This window comes from Mugil cephalus, chromosome 16, assembly GCF_022458985.1.
Source record: "Mugil cephalus isolate CIBA_MC_2020 chromosome 16, CIBA_Mcephalus_1.1, whole genome shotgun sequence".
In the NCBI taxonomy this organism is placed as follows: Eukaryota; Metazoa; Chordata; class Actinopteri; order Mugiliformes; family Mugilidae; genus Mugil; species Mugil cephalus.
Window position 1 is genome coordinate 15913100 of NC_061785.1, and position 20797 is coordinate 15933896.

Below are 20797 nucleotides of genomic sequence, written 5' to 3' on the forward strand. Positions count from 1 at the left end.
CCCACTGTCCTTCTGTCGGACCTAAGCACACATACAGTATGGTTTCAGCGCGTCTAATGGGTTGAGAGAAGGGCTGGCACCCCACTATACATTTCTTTTTAATAGTACAGTTAACCTTTTACTGCGGTTTCAATTCACAAACCTCTTCACACATTACAAAGCCGCTGGATTTTGTTCCCTGAGCTGCTAAATTACAATTCTCATAAGTATTTATTTTTCTCTCTCTTATATAATCAACACAAGATACGTGGACATAAAAGACATGATCATCAAATTAATTGGTGCAGATATTAGATTTCCCATATACTCCCTTGAAATATTGCCTGTTGAAAACTGTTTATACCTTTATTATGTGAGGGTAAACATTGGTTAAATGTTGCTTCACCCAAAAGTATAATTCAGAACTGAATGTGTGTTTTTGTTGTTTCTGAGTGAATTAGAAGATTAAATTGTGTTTGATTAACCGGCCTCACAGTATGTTCGTGCTCGTGCCTTCAAGAGAGAATCTGGTTTCTTTGAAGTGGGGTAGAATGAATGTTAACATGTTCATTTGGAGCTTAGCAAACATGTCAAAAAAACTAAAAAAAAAAAAAAAAAATTAACTTATACGAGGTAAAAATACATATTGTTTTTCGATGTCTGGTGACTTTAAATGAATAATTAATATAATGGCTTAATTTCCCTGTTGTATTTCTAACTGAGGGTATGTTAACCACCACCTGCTGCAGGCAATATATTGACCATGGATAAAGTATTTGCCATTGGCAGTACCCATAAAGGCAGAACTGTAAATTGTTAAGCAGTAGCAGAACCTCAGATTAAATTACATACCAGGTACTGACAGATCTCCAAGCCTCAGTTTTATTTTGTGTAGTGCTTCGTTACACCAGCAGGTGTCTCTGTTTCCTTTCTTTAACCCAGACTCGTCAAACATCTCCAGCTGCCACAGACCACTAATGTTTACAGTTTACACTTACCCACAATTCTTAGCGGCTCGCTACATACACAGTCTGGACTAAAACTGCTGCTCTAAATGCATGTTGCCTTTTCTGACCATAAACTACTATGCGGAATGAGTATTGAAAATAAAAAAGAAAGGGATTCGGCGTTGTTGGCTTTAAATGCTTTATTTAAACTTTATTTATATTCTTTATTCATTGCATTAGTGGTACCACAAATGCATTCAACCTGCTTTGTTTTGTTAAATAATTCATTAATATACGCTCCTTGTTTTTTCTTTTTTTTCTTTTGAGCAATTGAACACAATGCATTCTTTGTTAGAACATGAGGTAACACACCACAACCTTTTTTTTTTTCTTTTGAGTGTCCTTAGGAAAGCGCACAGGGAATTTGCCCCACAACGCATCAATGAGAACGGACATTCAGTCCTGTTATTATTTCAGCGGAGGAGGGATGGGGGCGCGTTGTAGTACCGCCGCGGGCCACACTGGTGCGTTCAGATAAGGCGCAGCACGGCGTGGTAGTTCAGTGAGTAACTATCGGGGACGGGGCAGACACGACGCTGCGCTCACCCGCGGCTCTCGACTGTCCCTAATTTAACTCCGAGCGATGTAATTGGCGATGGTGGATTTGTTTACCATATTTGGCAAGATAGTGACACAGCGCGCATGGGAATTGGACGAGAGCGGCCGTCATTCACAAAAGTCTGCCTTCCAGAGCTTTACAAACAAAGCGCGTGCTCATGGACTTGTAGTCCAAAACAAACCCTTCCTGCCGGTGCCCCGGCGAGGATTTTATACTGATTTGCAGTGATTTCAACGCTCCCGAGTGGGTCGTGGTTAACAATACGCTCACGACAATTAGCTTTTTTTTGTTTAATGCGTGTCTAGGCGTCGAAACTAACCCGCAGCCACGCGGTTAAACACACGCCGACACCAGACCCTTCGCCAGCAGCATACAAGTCCCACCGGCCACGCTCCTCCCTGATTGGCTGCGTCCGCCTGTCAATCTCCCGAAGCCTTCCTTCCTTCCACTACCGCTCCTACAGTAAATATTTGTGTTTGCTCAACCGGCTGTAATGGTGGACGACTGAGGCAGAGGAAAACGGAATACAACTAGAGTGACGAAAGAGAGGAAAAACGGTCGAAAGTCTGCTCCAGAGCCAGCCGCCGCGACTAGGACACGGGCTTCGTCGAAAATGGATGAACTCAAACATCAAGTCATGATTAACCAGTTCGTCCTGACGGCGGGTTGTGCGGCAGACCAGGCGAAGCAGCTTTTGCAAGCGGCACATTGGCAGTTTGAGGTAGACGGGGGCAGAAAGGGGAAACGACACGGGGGCCGACGGCAATGTTTATGTCTGACTAGTTTTTAAAGACACTGTAATTCCAGACGAGACAGCGCGCTAGTCTTGTCCGTGTCCGTTTTAATAGGTGTCCACTTTTAAGCACAACTTTTGCTTCATTTGTAGTACATGTATATATGTGCGCTTTAGTCCGAGTAGCGGGTGCATAGCAACGCAGTGTGTCGAGGCGTACAGCGAGCTAGCATATCCAATTAGACCTCACTCTAGATTAAATACAATAATCCGACACATGACAGCAGTGTACAGGCGAGGCCAGAGTGCTATTACGCAATAAAGATGACCGCCGTGTTGTATCGACTAGCCTACAAAGGAGTAGCTTGATGCATTATTGTTTAGTCTGCGGTGAACCGATTATAGATTAAGCTAGCACTTTTTTCCCCCCCTTCTCAGCGTGCCTTTTGTATTTATGTTTTATACAGCACGCCTCGACACAGACGAACCCCCCCATCAGCTGTGTGTACATATATAAAACGCCCAGTTTCACACTTTAATTAACGCCGTTTATTTTCTGTGTTTCATTTTAGACTGCCCTCAGTGCCTTTTTTCAAGAAACAAATATTCCATATGGCCATCATCATCAAATGGTGAGTGCGAGGAGGAAAAAGGAGGGGGTGGTGGTGGCGGTGGTGGTGATGATGATGATGATGATAATAATACACATTTTAACACTCGTTAATTTTTGCATCTGTAACGTCACGTGAAATCTGATGCTGAGGTGGCACTCGTTTAAAGCCGTGGTGTTGTTTCGGGTGGGACTGGGGCACGATGAACAGCCCCTATAGACCGAGAGAGATGATGTTGTACTAACAATAACAAAGCACATGTCGGCCATGTTGTGAGCTTCCAGAAATAAACACACTGGCAGGCATGCAGCAGGAGCAGCCACAGTGAGGGAGAGGGAGACACTGTGTGTGTGTGAGTGTGTGTGTGTGTAAATGAGAGAAACAGAAGGAGGCGAGAGTGATTTGTGTAGATATGACATTCCTCATTTGTCATTGTATCAATTGAGGAGCGTGACGGAAGGAAGGACCCCTCAGTTTCTGAGAAAGAGAGAAAAAAAAAGTCTCTTTCCAGGAAGAGGACAGCTGCCTCTCACAAACAGACCCTCGTGCTGCTGCTGCTGCTGAATTCTCCTCGGGTGACTGTCTGTCCCCCCCCCCCCCCCCGATCGTCGGGTCGTCGCTGCCCCTGACACAACGCACACTGGGGACTTATGAGGGAGACAAATCAGAGTAAACTGGAAGGGCACTCTGCACACACACAACACACACACAGGCACAGGGGTTGAACGTTATGAAACACTAGCAGTATTTGGGCTCTCAGCAGCAGCAGCAGCCTTCTTTGGCAGCAGACGAGCCTTTGTTTGCAGCTGCATTGCATGGCAGCGTCCAGCGACAGCTGCCCGCTGGAAGGGCCCTGACGTGGATGTGAAGGGATTTTGGACAAAAAAAAAAAAAAATTGTCGATTGTTTGTTTTAGCTCGCTCCCAAAAGCTTGCGCTTCTTCGGTTGTGTGTGTTGGCGCGCTGTGGGAACGGTCCTTGAACTGCTAGACGTTATAGCCGCGTGTCTGCAGAGGAGAGGGAGAGCAATTGGGATAAAAGGGTTAGATTTTTTATTGCTTCGCGCGTGAGGATGTGCACATTCATATCCTCGGAGAAAGTTAGATGTCGCCGGGCGGCACGTAGCCGCTGCGCCCTGAAGAATTTTTTTTATCACAGTGAGACAAAAGAGCAAAGCAAAGCCTCGCTCGTGTGATCAGTAAATAAGAGCATCTCCCGTCTCACTTTAATTTAGAGAGCGAACCGTTCGCCAGGAGCTGTCCCGTGCCGTGCATCTGCCAGATAACGCTGAGCTTGCTGCAGAGGATGGATAATGAAAGTCAGAGCGGCGAGCAACCTACATGTGTTTGTGGTGCTTTTGTTATAGACGGGATCTTGCATAATCGCAGGTTTCGCGGTCCCTTCTTTGCATATACCAGCATGTGTGTTTGCACGTGCATATTTTACATGGGTACATTTGTATTTTGTGCGTGTGGGCGTTTTGTGTGAGTCACAACAGTACTACAGTAGGGCAGCGTGTCCAGCCTTCATGCAGCTTATCGGGCCACAATGTTCGTTGGTATACAGATCTAATCCACTTTGCTCTCACTCTCACTCCCCCCCCCCCCACCCCCCCCCCCCCCCCCCCCCCCCCCCTCTCCCTCGCTCACGCTGTCTCTCTTCGGGTTTAAACACAAGGCTGTATTTCTGTAAATGCTGCTCTTGCATCAATATTTTGTGTTACAACACAAAATGAACTCATCCTTGAGATTGGTGTTTTGGCTGCGAGCCTCAGTCCAAACCCAGTGGCCCCGTCAGATAGCCCGTAGATGTGCAATACTTGGCAGCGTGGCGTATCAGGACGTCACGTAAGTCAGTTAGTTTATGGATTCTTTTCATTCAGGCGGTTTGTGCTATTGTTTTGGAGGCCCGGGGACAAGGTGCGAGCCTGAATGCGGTCCTGCGAATCAATTTCCTATCTAAATTTGACATCCTAGAATAGAAATAATCTTGAATTCAAAAGTGCCTTTGTATAAGAAATGCGTCTTATGTCTGAACAAAGATTGTCAGGTGGGGATTTGTGGCAGTCATTAGGTCAATTTGCAGGATGTGTATCCTCATTTTGCTCATTTGTCCTCCGGTAATGAATCATTTTTATGTCAGGGGTTTATAGCCTGTGTCGAATATCAGACAGCAGGGTTAGTAGGTCCATTCACTAGTGCGTCATTGTGTAAGACTGGAGGATTTAGTTAAAGCTCTTATCATTGTAATTTTACCAACAGTCCTAACAATCTCAAGGGCGTGCCTGTGTTTTGGCTCATGACGTAAAAGAGGTAGTTTCTGCGCAGACCTGCATTTAAGACGCTTGTTTGTTATTCATACATTATATAATCCACGTGTGTTGCATTTTGGCTCGACGAAGCCGCCCATTCACCTCTGCGTTTTTTTAATAAAGCAATCAAAGCTTCCGTCCGCGTACCGGCGCGGACGCAGGAGCTCTAATCATAGACCAACCTGCTCTGTAGTTTTGTGGAAATCCCTCTCGCCTACTCCCAGTTTTCTCCTCCACACACACGCACCCTGCCCGTACAAACACAGCGACCGCAACGCATTCCTACAGGATGCTCGCACCGATCCAAAATGGACCCTTTCATGGCGAAAGGTGGCCCAGCGTTACTAACAGAGCGCCATAGTCTCTGTCTGCAGTTTGCACTGCGACTCCTCATCTCTCCCTCTATGATGCTGTCAGGCTAACGCCTCGGCTAAGAATTTTACAGCCATGTCATTTGCTTTTGCCTCATTCTCAAAGTCAGATCAACACATCCACATGTTCACTCACACTTAGAATGCATGTGTTAAAGGATTTTTTTAAACCAGGTAGACGCTGTAACAGTCTCCAAGGGGTCCACACTGTGTCTACATGGATCCAGATGGAAAAACGCTGCCGTTTAACTGCATGTTCGCTCCAGTCACTCTTTCCTTGAGTAATATCTCTACATGTGGGACACATACAGCTATAATAAAGTGAATGAATCCTCATGTGACCACCGACGAGGAAGTAGTCCAGCTGGACGGCTTCTACCGCTGTCTGGGAACATGTGACTCCCATCATGTGACTAAGCTGAGTCTGTGTTATGGCTGCTAAAGACAATCTAGCGAGACCCTCATGTGGTAGCAGTGACGCGAGGGGCTGTGGTGTTGAATGGCATGCCGACTTCCAAAAAAAGAAAAAGAAAAATCTCGAGTGACGTTGCTCATTCTTTTCCTTTGTAAATAAAATAAGCAAATGATCAGAGTTGTTTGTTTTGTGGCGTTTCTTTGTTCTCGCTTTGATGTGGTTTCGCGGTGAACGTAAAAAAATAAACCACCACTACCTCGTAAAGAACTTTGATGGGGCTCTGTGGATGTGGTCTTCTCCCTTTCTAATTATTATCTTTTTTTAACCTTGTTATCTGATAAGAAGTCAACCATACTCATTCAGATGCCTCGAGGTGTTTGCTCCCGCTCCTGATTGAACTCCTCCTGGCCTATATTCTGCCCGTGTCCCTGTCAAAAAACAAACAGTTACGTTGTTTGATTTATCACCTTTTTATTGCAGTTGGTCACACAAGCAGTCATGCATGAGATGAATGAAACTAGCATTTTATGAAGGGCAACGTTCAACTCTTGACGGGCTGGGTACAGTGATGCAGGAGAATAGCATCAACCGCTGCTGGGCAGTGATAAAAGTGGGTCTGAGGTTGTTCAAAGACGGTTTCCTGGCAATATGAACACCCAGCAAGAGAAAGGAGGGGGTTCGCTCTGTGTGGGTGTGTGTGTTTCAGAGGGTGTTTTTGGTAACTACAAACACTTGGTTTCGGTGTCCGGGTGTGGCTTCGAAAAGGGATTTTTAGAAATCCTAACTTTTCTCATCCATGCAAGATGTCCTCTGTGAGAAGTGTGTGGTGCGCTCATGCAGAAGAGCAGAGGTATAATTACCTTCATAAATCACCATGTGAAAACACGGGCGACTGTCTGCTCTTACTCCTCTCCCAGCCTTTTATCATCACGCTGCAAGAGATTGAGAAAGCCTGACTAATAAAATAAAGGACACTTGGATTGTTCCTTAAACGCCGGTGGGGAATCGCTGAAGGTGAGCGGGGGAGAGTGTTTGGGCAGCACTTAGGATGAACGCGGCTAATAGCGCGGCGATGCCAGGTATTTGGGTGGAAGATACAATAACCGAGCTAACACAGAGCTGCTTTGTGTCTCTGCCACTGCTGGAACAAGGTGTCCTCTGTCCTGCTGCCGACAGTTTATTAGGGGCAGAATTAGGTGAATCCAGTTTATTTTCTCCCAGTGTTTGTGATTTCATGAGGGTGTGCAGTATAATCCTGTGGCTGTGCATGCAGCAAAGTGTCTCAGATTTCACACATGATCATGCCTAGATCTGTTAACGTTGTTAATGGTCGCGCATGCATCTGTGCCTGCATATCTGTGTGTGTGTGTGTGTGTGTGTGTGTGTGTGTGTGTGTGTGTGTGTGTGTGTGTGTGTGTGTGTGTGTGTGTGTGTGTGTGTGTACCCGCATGTCGTACAGCCATGCCCAGCAGTTAGCCACATCTGAAGAGGCTTGGCCTGACTCTGCATGTTCTAGCATGTTGCCTTGCATGTTTCTTGGAGCAAGGCTTCCCAGAATCCTAACCACACACACTGACACACACACACACACACTAACAAAAGCACACATACACAGAGGCATGCGCGCAGACACACACAGGAACTTTGGCTCAAGGGACTCTGTGAATAAGAATCCATTTGGGATGGCTGTGAGCACCAGATGTGTTTATGGGCGGTGTAGTCAGATTGGGTTTCACACTGATTCCTGGAGACACCGAGTACACTTGCAGACACACACAGGGGTTAGGGGGTTAGGTGTGTGTCTGAGGAAACACAAGCAACATAAAGGCAACGTTGTCTCATTGTCCCTTGCCTTTTTTTTTTTTTTTTTTTGGGTCAGGTTAGCCGTGGCGCCGCAGTCTGCCTCAGGTCAGCTGATTAGTTGCTCAGGCCCAGCGGTACTATTCATCCGCTGTCACCCTTCCTAGCAATGTTCATCCCTTTCCTGCTTTCCTGACTCACATTCACGATTTTTGACTTTTCCCCAGTCACTGTTTGATCCCCTTCTCTGGCCCTTCATCTGCTGATAGATTCTTAAAAGGTGAAGATTTAAAAAAATAAAAAAATCAGTTTTCCTCTGATCTCAGATCTCCATGTGAAGGATCCAGTATTGATTGCGTAAATCAGTGGATTATTATTATTTTTTAAATATAATCCATATCCTTTATCCTAGTGAGAAATCTCGCTGTGCTCTTGCGAGACCTTCTTTACCTGACTTAATTAGTCCATGTGTGAGGGCCCAGAACTCTGATGTGTGAAAGCATTTAGCAACCAGCTGGACAAAAAGCCATTATGCAAAATGTGCCAACTACAAGTAAAATATTATACCATAACACATAAAATACAGTAAGTCTAGTAAAAAAGTAATGGTAATAAAAAATTTGTTTATGTATCTGAGCAAAACAAAAAATTAAATTGAATCAGAGTCTCTACTGATACCTAGCTGTAAATCACAACAATAATTTATTGAACTGCTTCTAGGTTTTTAATGATATTAATGTGAGCTGACATTTTAGATCTTTCCCTTTTGAGACTTCAACTGATCCACTTCCATTAACTGACCCCTTAGTATTTGTTTGTGAACATGTTGACTCAGTCGTCACAGTGAAGCTTCTGTTTGCTTCCGTTTCGAACGAATCACACTAATAAAGCTGCCCTTTTGAAGCAGTGAGATTGTGATTTGCATTATCGATTTAAATATGTGTGGTAATGTTCAGTGATTCACACTGAAACTGGGAACCGGCTTATCTCAAGTTGTATAATTGTGCATACATAGCCTTAAGAAAGAAAGATATCTTTTGGCAAACCGAGTGTAATCTTGTTCCGTTGTCCCTTGTGATGACCTTTGCCCCAGTTGTTTCTTTTGCCAGCCCGCTACCAGCGGACGGACCAAACTCCTTTTCTAGATACGAGTGGGCCACTGAACACCTATTGTTAGCCCGTAAGCCATTGTTGGGAGCAGTTCACTGTGAACACACACTCTACTCAGTCCCAGTTCTCTTCTTCAGTCTATGAGTGCCCTCTTTTCTTTCTCTCACTACGCTTTCTGTCATTGCGTCTTTTTTTTTCTTTCTTTCTCGTCGCACTTCCCATATTACACAGCGACACCACCCCTGTGAAAGCGGAGCCTGGCCTCGCGAATAATCAACCGAGTTTCTCCTGAGCAAACTCCATCTGGGGCCGCGTGTGTGCGTATGCTACATGAACTCGCGCACAAACATTCAAAGACTCCGGGGCTCAGCTGCTTGAAGCCGGGCGAGGGGTCGCGGGTGAGGAAGGGGAGGCGACGGTCGCTTGAAACATTCGGCAGCACCTGTCGGCTTCCTTTATTTAGTTGAGGGAAGAAACGTCTAATTCTGCCGCGCAGCCGCTCCCGTGAAGACGACACCGCCGTCTCTCGCGTTGGCGGCGAGATACCATCTAAAAACGCGGCGAGTCACCTGTCTGGTTTGTGTGTTGATGCGCTGACGCGAGTGTCGCAATGTCGCAGCGTTGAGGGGGATGTTGGCGAGCAGACGGTAAAAATAGATGGAAGTGTTGCTGTTTGGTGTTTCCCCTTCTCTGAGCGGTCGGTACCTGAAGGTGCAGCCGGGGATGTCTCTGAAAGTATTTGCAGCATTTATTTAAGTATTGCCAACTTGTCAGCACATTCGTCTACCAGCTGTTTTGTTAGTATGTTGTGGTTTCACAACACACAGGAATCCAAATAATCAGATCAGGCGCTGGTTACTGGGCATTTCCATTGAGATAACATATTTATTTAATTTATTCCTTTAAATTAATGATTTTTTTTGGCATCAGAAGCAGGAGACATAGCATTTTAAAACCTTGATCCATTTAATTCTCCCTCTTGGGCCCTGACTTTAGAGCAGCAGCTTCAAAACAAAAAGCAGTGCCAGGCTACATACGCACCATAAGGACACTCCTTTAGTTAAACATTTAACAGGCAGGCAGAATCATGTACTGTTAATGCAGCTGTGGTCTATTCAGCACTTTCTGCTTTATTCTAGCTTCTCCTTCCATTTTGTCCCAGCTTTTACCGAAGCTCCTCCTCCTCCTCCTGTGACTAGGCCTTCTCGTGCTCACGTCTGCAGCATACCTTTTGCACATAAATGGAAATTATTAGCTTATTGCGTCTGTTTAACTCTGGGCTTTGCTAGTAAGCCCTGCCTGAATGCCAGTAATGAAACGGACTCACAAGTAGTTTGTTTATTGGACATTCTTCTGGTCAACCAACATCTGTTGAGGTTACAGATTTGGGAATCATGTTGTAGTCGACGCTTCCAATTCCAGTTCATGTAACCTTAACTAAACATGCTCGCTGCACCGTTTGCCAGTAATTTGATTTATCAAGGAGACGTTTCGTATCGTAGCTAATCTTGAAATTCAAAGCACTTCATATCAGAGATTAATAGCCACCATTTCTCCCGCGCCGAGCGTTGCTTTATCAGGGGCCATCACTTCAGATTGCATCGACAGGACTCAGAAGCGAAAGCAGCGCGCTTCACAGCGGACAGGGATCTGCGTCGTTGCCAGGTTTAAATGTTATTTTCTCGCAAGCCCAAGCAAAAAAAAAAAAAGGAATGAATGTCTCACAATGAATATAAACTCTAATCTAAGACCGGCCGAGGCCTGGTTCTGGCGCAAGCAACAACACTTATCTATATCTCGCCAACTTTTTTTTCGACCTCAGCAATATATATAGAAAGTTGACAGCTTGTTCTATTTCATTGCTGTGGTTTTACACTCCTGAACAGACCATTCATACTCCAGTACCGCAGGCGGTTCAGCAGCTTTGGTGGAACACTGGAATTAAAGCTACAATTTTAGACTTTTTACATATAAATGAATGTCTTTTACATTCTTGTCAATTACGTTCATGAAACGCTGATCACAGAGGCCCTACGCTTCTGTGAAGTCAGAGGCTCCATGTGTCTGGGAGAACGAAACAAGAGTCTAGGAAGGTATTCAGAAAAAGGGCCTGATGCACCAGATAAAAAATAAACTTTAAAAACTCTAAAAAAGAAGGAGATGGATGGCAGGGACAAGCGCATCTGGAAACACGGCAACAAATAGAATTAAACTATAAGTTACTAAAAGTTGAGGCTGAACTGTAGGCAAAACAACGCTATAGATAGACTTGGTAAAAATGGCCACATAAACTTGCGTGTGCATGCCAGCTGGGTTATACTCACTCGCTTGATGTCAGCATTATGTCATTATTGCAGAAATCATAAGCCACCGCTGATGTTGGAAACGGGTTTGGAAACCTGTTGTTACGGCACAGTCGCGTGTCAGATGAGCACGTCTCAGGTCTACGGTCAAGAGTGTTTAAATCTGCCCTGTTGCTCTCAGTCCACGTTGCGTTTCCCAGTTGTAGGAGTCAGATAATGTAACTCTAGCGCAGAAGGTGAGCTGGGATGTGAGGACTGAGACGTCAGCCCCTCATGTTTCACTGTGATTCTCGTGTCTCGCAGATCTCAGATCTCGGCACAGGAGCTGACATACGATGTGTGAACCGAGCGTCTCGGAGAGAAGGAAGAGGGAGAGAAAACGGTGCATCTATATACAGTTTTATTAACGTGTCTTTACTGTCAGACACACTTTAAGCGCTTCAGTATACTTTTCTTTTATTTCTTCCCACATGTTTAAATGTTGGAACCATTGAACGTAACCAACATTAGCTGGACTGTAGTAATTAACTTGAATATGACATTTTTGCTCAATGAGGACTCTGTGTATTTGCTCAGCTAAATGAATGGAAACATGTAGATCACATTACATTCACTGCAAAAAAAAAAAAACAGCTAGAAGGAAAAATGTCCTGCGAGACTGACAAAGAGAGTGTGTGAGGAGGTGTGAGGTCAAGCGCTGATGTAAACGCTACACTGAGGCCAGCAACTGGATCTTCTGCACGACTTTACAGGAGGATATAACGCTCCGTCTTTTCAGCCTTCCCTGCCTGGCACATGCACACACTTGATATTTCTGAGGAATGTCTTTGGTTAGACTGAAAATAACTTTGGGCTCATCCGTGTTGGTGGACAAACACGCACACACTTGTGCCGTGTGTACACAAACGGAGGAGTGTTGAAGGTGCGTGGAGCCAGGCTCGGGCCGGGCTTGTTCAGAGCGGCCGCCGCGGCTCGGCCGCGCGTTCCTCACGCTGGGGCTCGGCAAACAGACCTGAAGAGGGGATGGACGGGGCCGGGCCAGGGCCGGGCCAGGGCGGGCCGGGCCGGGCCGGGCCGGGCCGGGCCGGGCTGCACCGCGCCGCGCCGCTGTGACCACAGAATAAGCCCTGCCTCAGCCCCGACCCGTCAACAGCAGATCTGTGCTGCTTCCTCATAACAACCGTCCCCATGGCAACTCCTCTCCGTTGGCTGTTTTGAACACAAACTGCTTCTCGCTGTCTGTTATTCTCCTGTCTCTCCATCTGTGTATCTTCAACAATTGGCCAGACCTCTGTGCTGCAGCACTCTTCCTGTTGTATATGCTGCTACATGCACTCACACACAGTCCTCGCTGTAATTCAATAGCAGCATCTACTTGTAAACATCTTTTTTTTTTTTTCTTCGCAGATTAGACTTTGGAGAATTTCTGTCCTGTTTAGAATCACTGAGTGTTTTTCTTTTCTGTAGCTGAATGACCCTGCTGGCTTGGTAACCAGCTATTTAAGCCCTCAGATAGAGGTTTGTTTGGGTTAAGTCAGCTGACTCCTCTAAGATTTCACCTCACTGTGTTTGCTAAGAAGCCAGAAGTCTCACAATCGACCGTGTCACAGTAACCTCGATGTGGAGGCAAGTTTTACCTCACCTGACCTCACTTCTTTCCACGAACCTCCAATAGCTCGTAAACCCCGACGCGAACGCGGGTCGGCGTTTTCTCAAATGAAACATTAACCGTTTTGTTGCTGCCCTTGCGCTCATCAGCTGTCCGAGAGTCAACCGCGTTTGGACCCTGGTCTGTACACACCAGCCTCAGCAGCTTTTCGCAGTGTTTTTCAGCCCTTGCGTCAATGCAGCGAGAGTTAATCTGCTACTAGGCTGCTTAATACACACAAAGAGGAAGAAAAACACACACACACACACACACACACACACACACACACACACACACACACAGAGTAACCTGCTTTCTCAGAGAGCTGCACCAGAGTGACTCTTTTAATCTCTGTGTAGGATGTGGGAGTCTTTACCTCTGCAGTCGTTTTCTCTGAAGCAGCTCTCTAGGGCCGTGTGCTCTAGGAGGCTACATTTAGACACAATAAAAGCACCCCTGCAAACAACGAGTGTGCGTTTGATGTAATGTAACTCACATGCCATGCTATTGCATTGAAAAGTAATGCAGTGTAGTATAACAGTCCTGCGCTGGGGTTAAAAATAAACGCCGAAGTGTTTCTGTTATTTAGCCGAAGCCCACTCACTAGAATCAACAGCTCTCTGTTATTTTAAACAAATGCTGATTATCAAAACCTTCTTGAAGCTAAGACTTAGTGCAGGGCTGTTGCATTAGAATGCATTTGTTCTGCTGAAGCTTCTATCAGTGTGAAGGTGTCTGATAAGCCCTCAGATCTAAGCTCAGACATCCTGGCGGAGACGACAGTGGCCGCTTTTCCTTTTTTTTTCCCCCCTCGTCCTTTTGGGTCGATACCGTCTCGTCTGACTCTGTCCAAGGTCTTCTGCGCGGTAACACAAAAGTGTGTCGTGTTGTTTCATAACTGCGGGAGGTCGGCATTCGTCTAACTAACTCGGCGTGTGAGCTTCGGTGTCGGGTTAAATTCGAGGCTGCGGCGTAGAGAGGAACGGGGATGGTTGCTCTGCAGACTTGCAGGTGCGCATTCATACCTGCTTATCTGCGGACGGGTTTAGGGACGAGCAAGTCATACGCAAAGGCCTCTCATGTGTGAGCGTTTCCGTCCTCGTTTTCCATTCCTCGGCAGCAGGCGAGAAGCAGGAGGCCGCCTCCATTGTCCTCCGCGCAGGCTCGCAAACTCATCACGGGGGTTTAAGAAGTCCACCGCCGAAGAACAGGAAGGATCACAGAGGTCGTTTCAGCTTTCCAGGGTGTCTTTTTACCGCAGGAAGCGGCCTCAGAGACATGAGCCAGCGTTTCCTGTCAGAGTGCACGGTGGACGCGCTCACCTTTCACAACAGCGTGCCTTCTCTGAGAACCTCTGGCTCGTTCTGAGCCCGGCCCAGCCCGGCCCCGGACCGTGCTAACCTGCAAGCCGCAGCAGTTTTAGGGGGCACGCTGCTTTGATTACAACCCCGAGGGAGGAACGCTGTTCCCGCCACCGGTGTTGTTTTTTTTTTGTTTTGTTTTTTTTATTCTGAAGGCTGTCTGTACACTAACACTGCGTGTGTGTGTGTGTCACAGTCTGCTCATCCTGGGTGATTAAGCCGAGAGTAGATTAGATACCACAGGTCAACGTGAGTTCTGGTTGTCAGCAAGGGGACTGTTGTTTTCCAGCCCCCACCCCAGCTGCTGCTACTCATGTGTGATTCACGAAGCCTGTGACTGGAATTCACTGGAAAATTCATCTCGAAAACAAACAGCCTAGTAGTTACATGTCATACCCCGGTACCCATGGGAAACTTGACGTAACGAGCAACAACTAGTGTGTCTGAGCAAGAAAAGGCACAAAAGACGCAAATTAAAGTTCATTTAATGTGAGTGAACTTGATCTTATAGGATCTGAGTCCCTGGAGCTGCCGGGCTGTTTTCTTACATTGCTGAGGCCTGGGGACTTGGGGGTCCTTTTAGCCCAGCCTGGCCTCTCTTATTTTTAGATGGCAAGCCTCTTGGCTAAACGTGGCTCCACCTCTGTGCCCCTGTGGAATACGGTCGGTTGTTATTTTCCTGGTCACAAACAGACGGGGGACGAGCAGGAGGAAGCAGGTCACAGAGCAGCGCGTGAGAAGCCATGTTGGTGAGGATGAGGATGAGGAAGGGGGGTACTATTTCTGTGCAGAGCCTTCTACAAGGTGCCATGTTCTCCAGTGTTGTTTTTGGCACGTGTGTGTTGTGTGTGTGTGTGTGTGTGCTATGCATGGCCACTAGAACCACTCCCCTAGTAGTAGAACAATAACAAAGGAGGGTCAAAGCCCAGGGGGATAAAATCAAGGAGCCTTTGTGTGTGTGTGTGTGTGTGTGTGTGTGTTTGTGTCTGTGTCTGAACTTTATCTAGATTCCCGCATCAGATAGGATTTCATGTTACAGATGTAACAGGATGTGGATGTAAATAGACCACTGTAATGTCATCATCTAGGTCCTCTGGCTGGGATTCCCCTAAATCTCCCTTCTGTTATACAAAACATGCCGCGCGCTATATTTATCTCCCACTGCTTTAAAATCTGCTTTACTCATACACATATCTGGGGGAAGGTTTGTTCCTTTTCTGTGACAATAACCAGCCCCTTGTAGATGAGTTGTTTTCCACTCCAGCTGCATGGGAGTGGATACGGTGTCTTTCAGTTATGATAAAGGAGGAGGGGGGGAAAAACTCTCTGTAGACTCACAGCGGAAGAAACACGTTCTACGCAACGGGGCAGTTTCTTCACCGACAGTAGTCTTAACAAAGCAGAAGTGGGGCGGTCACAAGACGAGAAGCGTTTTACTCTGTTGACAGTCAACGACCGTTTTTCATTAGTGACCCAACAGTTTATTTTAGTCTATAAAATACTTCTAAAAACTGTCGAAAGCAGCATGTTTGGAAGGTGTGACTTTCTGGTTTAAAATAACATACATCACGTACATTTTCTGTTTGTGTAGTTAGGACACATTCTGCTACCTTCATAAATTTACTCTCCGTCTTTACAACAAGTGACTTCAATGAAAAAACGTCGACTTAGACGATGCCTTCATGAAAACTCAAAAATCCTATATTCCAACTCGGAAATTTCAAACTTAACGCTAACTCAGAGGAGAAATAATACATTTGTTATATTTTGACCGTTTGCTGAACTTTAAAATACGTTTTTTTGGAAGCAGTGATTTCTTCTCATTTTTCCCCAAGTTGTATTGATTGCACCATCAGATGCAGCTGTACCCCCACCTTACTTCTGATTGGCTAGTGATGTTAGTTTGAAGAGGGAAAGCTGCGTTAGTCTCATTCCACTGGTAGATGAACTCAGTTGACTGCTTGAACCTGACAATATCCCCCATCAGCATTATTTTCTCTAAATGTTCTTTTTTTTAATCACGATCGAACATAACACGCCAGAGATCCTGATCCTGTCCCGGAATACCACCAAGTCCTCGGTGCAGGTCTGCAGGTTTCATGTCTCCTGCAGGGTCCGCATCAAATTCTCATCACTATAGAAACAGGAGAATGGGAGCGTAGGAATGTCAAAAGTGAGTTTCCTGATACGGACGTACGTTAATCACTGTCTTTTCCTCCCCCTCTCTTCAGATGTGCACCCCAGCCAACACACCAGCGACGCCCCCAAACTTCCCAGACGCGCTGACCATGTTCTCCCGGCTGAAGGCGTCCGAGAGCTTCAACAGCAGCAGCGGCAGCCCCATGGCCGCCTCCATGGCCACCTCGCCGCCTCCCCCCCAGGTCGGCGGCTGGGGAGTCTCACCAAATGTACCTAACGTGCCGCAGCCTCCACAGGGACTCTGGACTCAGGGGCAGCCCCCGACGCAGCCCTGCCCCGCCTGGCCCACGGGGGTGAACCCGCACGCAGGGGCCGAGCAGAAGGCTAGCGTAGCGATGGAGGCGGAGAGATGAAGGGCCGCGTGGGACTGAAGCGCCCCCCGCCCTCCCTTACACCCGGAGGAGCCGAGGAGGGAGGGGGAATCAGGGGATGGATGCGGGGAAGGCTGGGAGGCGATGATGCATAGAAATGGGTCTGGATCTTTTTCCCAAAACGCGGAGGATAGCGGAAAGAGAGAGAGAATCTACGCAAACCAAGAAAAACTCAACGTGGACAATTTAAGAAGAGGAGAAAACCAATGCAAACGTCAGTACAAAAAAAAAAAAAAAGAAAAGAGAAAAAAAAAGATACGCACACACATAGTAATAAGAGAGCAACTGAGATCTTTGTTAGTTTTTTCCTAAGTAAATGCATAGATGAAAGAAATATTATTGAACTAAAAAAAAAACAAGAAATGAAAAAAAAAATTGTCGCGCCCAAGGATTCTATGTGATGTTCAAGGACATTCAAGGCAGCAAACTTCAGTTTTATTTTTTAGTTTTATCTGATTTTTTTTTTTTTTTTTTTCGTTTCGTTTCATCTTTTCCACCAGTGTTTTTTAGCCACTGGTTTTCTGTGTTTCTGCAACAGTCTGTGCTGCATGAGGAGAGAGGAACTTGCGATGCAGTGTTTTAGATTGACTCAAAAATCATCACGCACTTGAGTGTGACTGTGGACGCATGTGAGCGGGTGGTCAGTTTGTAATCAAAAATGTATACACACACATACATATATATAAATATATATATATATATATATTCACACAGACACACACACACACAAACACACACACGCTAGGGTTTAGAGGAAACACCTCCATGTTGTCATCCCCATCCTTAAAGGTGGGACTTTTCTTACCTCACCTGGTGGTCACCTGACTTCTTTCAGCCAATCAGGGATTCTTCTTAAACCAACTGTTGCCGCCGCCGCCGACGCAGGACATGTTTTTAAAGTTTTTTTTTTTTTTTTCTTAAAGGCAGCAGCCACTCTGGTTTATGCTAACTGATCCTCGCTGTAATGGCTTTTTCCTGACACAGTTTTAAACCTGGACTCTACAACTGTCCACTTTTTTTCTGGAGATTTGGGTTATTACAAGAAAAAGTGAGAAATCATGGTTTAATATAATATCGTTTGTAATGCTAATTGTTCTGTTTTCGTTGAAGGGTTAAGGGAGGTGGCTTCGGACATGGGTGGGACTTCAGGTTGTTGTTTTCTTCTTTTTTTTTTTTGAAAGTGAGTGAATCAAATGCAGCTAAAATTGCTACAGTTAAAAAAAAAAACACGACTACTCCATCTTTGTAAACAGAATTGCCACTTTGCATGATGTGTTCATAACGTGTAACATCTTTTGTAGCAAACATACATGAGGGCGAGACATGTTGTGATATGGGACGGGGTGGACATAAGAGGTGGGAAGTGGGAGGGGGAGTGGGAGGGGGGGTCATTCCCAAAGTTCATAGAAATGCAATAGACGTCTCGCTGTAAACACGAAATTGGATTAATACGAGAAGTAAACAAAAGTGTGTGTGAGACAGCTTCAGGAAGGCCACCGCAGGTCATTTGGGGACACTACAGACTACTTTCAGATCTACCGTTTATATACGCCCTCTAGATACTGTACCGGGGAGGGCTTTGTACAACATTTAGGTTTCTAATTTCGACCAGTCCTTGGTCCACTGATACTGGACACTTCAGGGATGACCCTGACACACGGCAATATTTTAAATGCAGGGTCTGCCCCCTCCTTTTTTTAGTTTGTCCTCTTTGGATTATTTTTTACATTCATTAAAGAAAAGAGAGTAATAAGAAATATTTTGAATAGCAGAGGGTCTCTTGTTTTTAAAGGATTAAAAATTATTAGGAAAATTATGAATATAATAATGAAAAAAAAAATAACTTCCTTTTTATTATTTAGACTAAACACATGTTCATCCTTTGTCCATGCTTCATACTTTATTTGGTTAAATCAGAGCGTTTCTGGGTGGGCCTGTTCCTAAATGGTTTCTCATGTATGTTCCCCCCCTTGTATGACTGTATGAGACCATTCCCACAATATTTGTGGACTACCTGATAATTAACTTATCATTTTTGTGAACCTAAATAAATATTGTATGTCAACCTATTCGGGACAGCGGAGTGTGTGGATGTCGTCACTGCAGTCGTCTGAGTGAGATGTTTTGACAAAGAAAGGGGATTGTGTGAATCATGGATTGCGCGCGACAGCGGCAGTTTGTTAAATAATGACAGCGGGGAGATGGATGCGTTATAACGTCTCTCTTGGCTGCCTCTCAGTCAGGTGCAGTATATCTAACAGTCGCCCATGCAGACTACACACTCGTGCTCCACAAACCTATTTATTTTTCCGCCCCTCCGTCCGTCTCTGCCTGCTGCCACTCTGCAGTAAAACACGAGAGCCAAAATGGAGGAGAAGAGAGACAAAAGCTTTTCGCGAGAGAGGGAGTGCGGCCCGTGTGTAGCGGCGGCCGCCTGCCGCCGCCGCCGCCGCCGCTGTCTTCACCTCCCTCAATCTGCAGCTCGACAGAAGTAAACACAAACAAATACCAGCTGTCCACACGCACGCAATTACCATACACAGACACACACCGCACACCCACACATGCCGGTGGTGCTGTGGTGCTGGTACAGGAGGGTTCACAGAGTTCCCCGTGTCCTTAAATCACTCATTGGCGACTTCCTCGTCTGTAGGAAATGGAAGAGATTCTCTTTGCTGATTGTGTTTGTGCCAGTTTGCCGGTCTTTGAGTGTGTCACTGTGCTCGGATGAGTCCTGACGACTTGGGATCCGTCAGTGTGAACGCCGTAAATGCTGCCCAGGGTGCGCCGGTGGCATTTTCAGCTCAAGTGTTTTTTACCAGACAACTCGTGACTTTTCAGATGCTAATCCCAGGTACCAGGTTCTTCCTCTGTTCACTCCAAAAAAACAAACAAAAAACTGCTAATTTGAATGAAACGCATCACATTTTATTCTCCCTCTAACAACACCAATTAAGAAAAGCAAATCTGTCCGTTCATCTAAAGGCTATCAGAACATATGTGCCTTAATATGTAAAACATAAATAAATAATTGGGTATGTTTCTGTTTCTTGGTGATTCTCACCAAGTGCACACAAAACAATCTCAGATGTTCACTTTCCTGCTCCATGCTACCATAGAAACCATCAGCTTACAAGAACTGAAAAAAAAAAAAAAAAAACATCAGCAGGCTGTTAATGTTGAATGAGTCTAATCAGCTGATGGCGTAAAATTAATAATACACCGATCAACACATCAACATTAAAACCACTGACAGGAGAAATAAATAACATACACCATCTTGTGACAGTTCAGTGTTCTGCTGGGAAACGTTTGAATCGGGTACTCATTCACGTGGATGGTACTTAGACATGTAGCACCCACCTAGACCAGACCAGACACCCCCACTACCCCCACCCCACAGCAACGACGCTCCTTGATGGCACTTGAACAAACAACTCAAAAAACATGAAAAACAGCACAAGGTGTTGACCTGGCCTCAAAATTCAATAGTTCCCAAACTGATCAAGTATCTGTGGGATGATCCACAGAGGAGCCCTCCCCTCAACCCATAGGACCCGAAGGCCCCCCACCACTAACAACGTTCTTCACCATAGGACAGCAGATCCACGTACCATGGGCCCATGATGAGTCACAACCATTTCAATGGAGACCTACACAATATGAGTCTGACTGATCTATTCAACACATCACATCTACCACAGAACAGAGTGAAGATAGAATCAACAACAGGACCATGACAACATGAGTCCAAAACCGATGAGAAAACTGGACAGGGAGGAAGTGAAGGAGCTGCAACTCTTCCTGGAAAATACCGGTTGGCCCTGACAACAATCTCTCTTTTCTTCAACTTCCCAGGCTTTGAGGTGGCGTGGTCACATTCAAGCCTGAGTGAACTTCACCCCGTCTCCCAGACTAATGGTCTGAGGAGACTAAGACTGAACAACAAAGGGCTTCAGCAACAGAGCACCATATCCACGGTAAAACGGTCTCAGCATCCTAATATACCCACTTATCCAT

At 45.8% G+C, this 20797-nt stretch overlaps 1 protein-coding gene across 2 annotated transcripts; it reads left to right on the forward strand.

Moving 5' to 3' along the window:
* The first annotated feature begins 1963 nt into the window (after window positions 1–1963).
* On the forward strand, window positions 1964–18846 carry ubald1a (UBA-like domain containing 1a). 2 transcript variants are annotated; one of them, XM_047608964.1, is made up of 3 exons: window positions 1988–2266; window positions 2851–2910; window positions 16439–18846. In XM_047608964.1, the coding sequence occupies exons 1-3, from the start codon at window positions 2159–2161 to the stop codon at window positions 16757–16759; spliced, it is 489 nt and encodes a 162-aa protein (XP_047464920.1). In that variant the 5' UTR covers window positions 1988–2158; the 3' UTR covers window positions 16760–18846. The 2 variants fall into 2 exon arrangements, with proteins under 2 accessions (XP_047464921.1, XP_047464920.1); XM_047608965.1 differs by lacking the exon at window positions 2851–2910 and having other exon boundaries at window positions 1964–2266.
* The last annotated feature ends 1951 nt before the right edge of the window (window positions 18847–20797 follow it).